Source organism: Limulus polyphemus, unplaced genomic scaffold (genome assembly GCF_000517525.1).
Source record: "Limulus polyphemus unplaced genomic scaffold, Limulus_polyphemus-2.1.2 Scaffold5259, whole genome shotgun sequence".
NCBI classification, from domain to species: domain Eukaryota; kingdom Metazoa; phylum Arthropoda; class Merostomata; order Xiphosura; family Limulidae; genus Limulus; species Limulus polyphemus.
In genome coordinates, this window is record NW_013670869.1 from 10881 (window position 1) to 12653 (window position 1773).

A 1773-nucleotide genomic window follows, 5' to 3' on the forward strand; every position below is an offset into this window, starting at 1 on the left:
AACACCTGTTTCACACTATGACGTAGTTTCTGCTTCTACACAGTAGTTCTCAGATAATATGTAACAAATTAGAATATTTTTAGAGGCTGTATCTGTATTGTAACTTATTTCCGTACCAGCTGTAGGTAAACGAAGTAGTTGTGAGACAGAAAGTGGCAGTCCTTCAACAACTCCACGGAGCAGCTTTCAGACGGACTCTACTATACTCTCGACACCGAGGACCAGCTTTCAGACGGACTCTACTATTCTCTCGACACCGAGAAGCAGTTTCCAGACAGAATCTACTATACTCTCGACACCGAGAAGCAGCTTTCAGTATCCCGACTCGCCTCAACACAGCAGTAAAGCTGGTGTGGTGGTTACCTCGTCGCGGGCTTCAACTCGCAGGTACAATGTTCGAAAAACGGCCCGTCCATCAGTCCAGGTTCCGTAAATAAGTTTTCTGTCATGTATAGCTCTTTTTTTTTCCCCTTACTTAGTAAACTTTCTGGGGCATAGCAGTCCTGTAAATGTAGGCGTAGAACAAGCATTCAGATTAACCCTTACTTCAGAAAAAGAAGGCTTAAACTTGTAACATGTTAAGTTTACTTTTCAGGTTTTTTGCACAACTGTTTGAGCCCTGAGAGTCTGATTTTTTTCTCTCAAACCAACTACAACATGCCAACATCATAGCTGGGACGATACCGTCCTGTCTAAGTCCAAACCAGCTACAACATGCTGACGTGTTTGCTGGGACGATACAGTCCTATTTAAAGCACTCTCCAAGTTGTCGTCAAGCTCAAACTAGCACAACTAAGTTTTGAGGTTCCTTGCTCCACATGGTGTTTTTTTTTCTCTTTACCCCAGTTTCAATGTCCATAGCCCCAGTTTTTGTTTCTCGAATTCATGGCTATTATCAGCGGCTTTACGAGCTGAAACCCTTAAATGAAACCCACCATCATGGAACTCTCCATGTACAATTTGCAGTCAGGAACCCGAACCCAAGGAATTCAGATGCTAATTTAGACAAACTTATGCTAATTTAGACAAACTTATGCTAATTTAGACAAACTTATGCTAATTTAGACAAACTTATGCTAATTTAGACAAACTTATATTGAACAGCTGCGAGAGTGCTGTCCATATGTTTTTGGTTTTAAACACATACATATATATATATATATATGTTCTTTCTTTAAGATCCAGTAAGTCTTCGGCAGCAGCGGCCTTCGCGGCGGCCACGGCTGGTTCCAGCAACCCTCCAGAACCTTTGTCTCAGTCCCAGTCCCGAGCTGGTAGTAACCTTCCAAGTGCAGGTCAGTGTTGACCAGTGTTGGTATATATATATGTATGTTATATGTTTAACCAACGCTTGCAATTCCACACGTGTTTCTTGTTGTCGTTTCTAATTCTAGTGAAAAATACATTAAATCGGTCAACGCTTGTTTCAATTAGAAGTCAACAAAACGTGGGTTGTCTTCTATTTACCACGTTTATTACGCCCTGTGTGTCATAGCTCAATACTGTTAATAAAATACCCGTTGAATGGTTATCTTCTGTTTGTCGTGTTTATTACGCCCTGTGTGTCATAGCTCAATGCTGTTAATAAAATACCCATTGAATGGTTATCTTCTGTTTGTCGTGCTTATTACGCCCTGTGTGTCATAGCTCAATGCTGTTAATAAAATACCCATTGAATGGTTATCTTCTGTTTGTCGTGCTTATTACGCCCTGTGTTATAGGTCAATACTGTTAATAAAATACCCATTGAATGGTTATCTTCTGTTTGTCGTG

General features: G+C 40.7%; 1 protein-coding gene across 1 annotated transcript in view; it reads left to right on the top strand.

Moving 5' to 3' along the window:
* LOC106472342 (ras-specific guanine nucleotide-releasing factor 1-like) overlaps positions 1-1773 on the top strand; it is a gene marked incomplete at its 5' end in the record, with an annotated part of 29901 nt that overhangs the window by 10325 nt on the left and 17803 nt on the right. Inside the window, 2 exons of the mRNA XM_022400938.1 lie at positions 120-387; positions 1180-1295. Of these exons, the coding sequence (XP_022256646.1) occupies positions 120-387; positions 1180-1295 (384 nt within the window). The remainder of the gene's footprint in view (positions 1-119; positions 388-1179; positions 1296-1773) is intronic.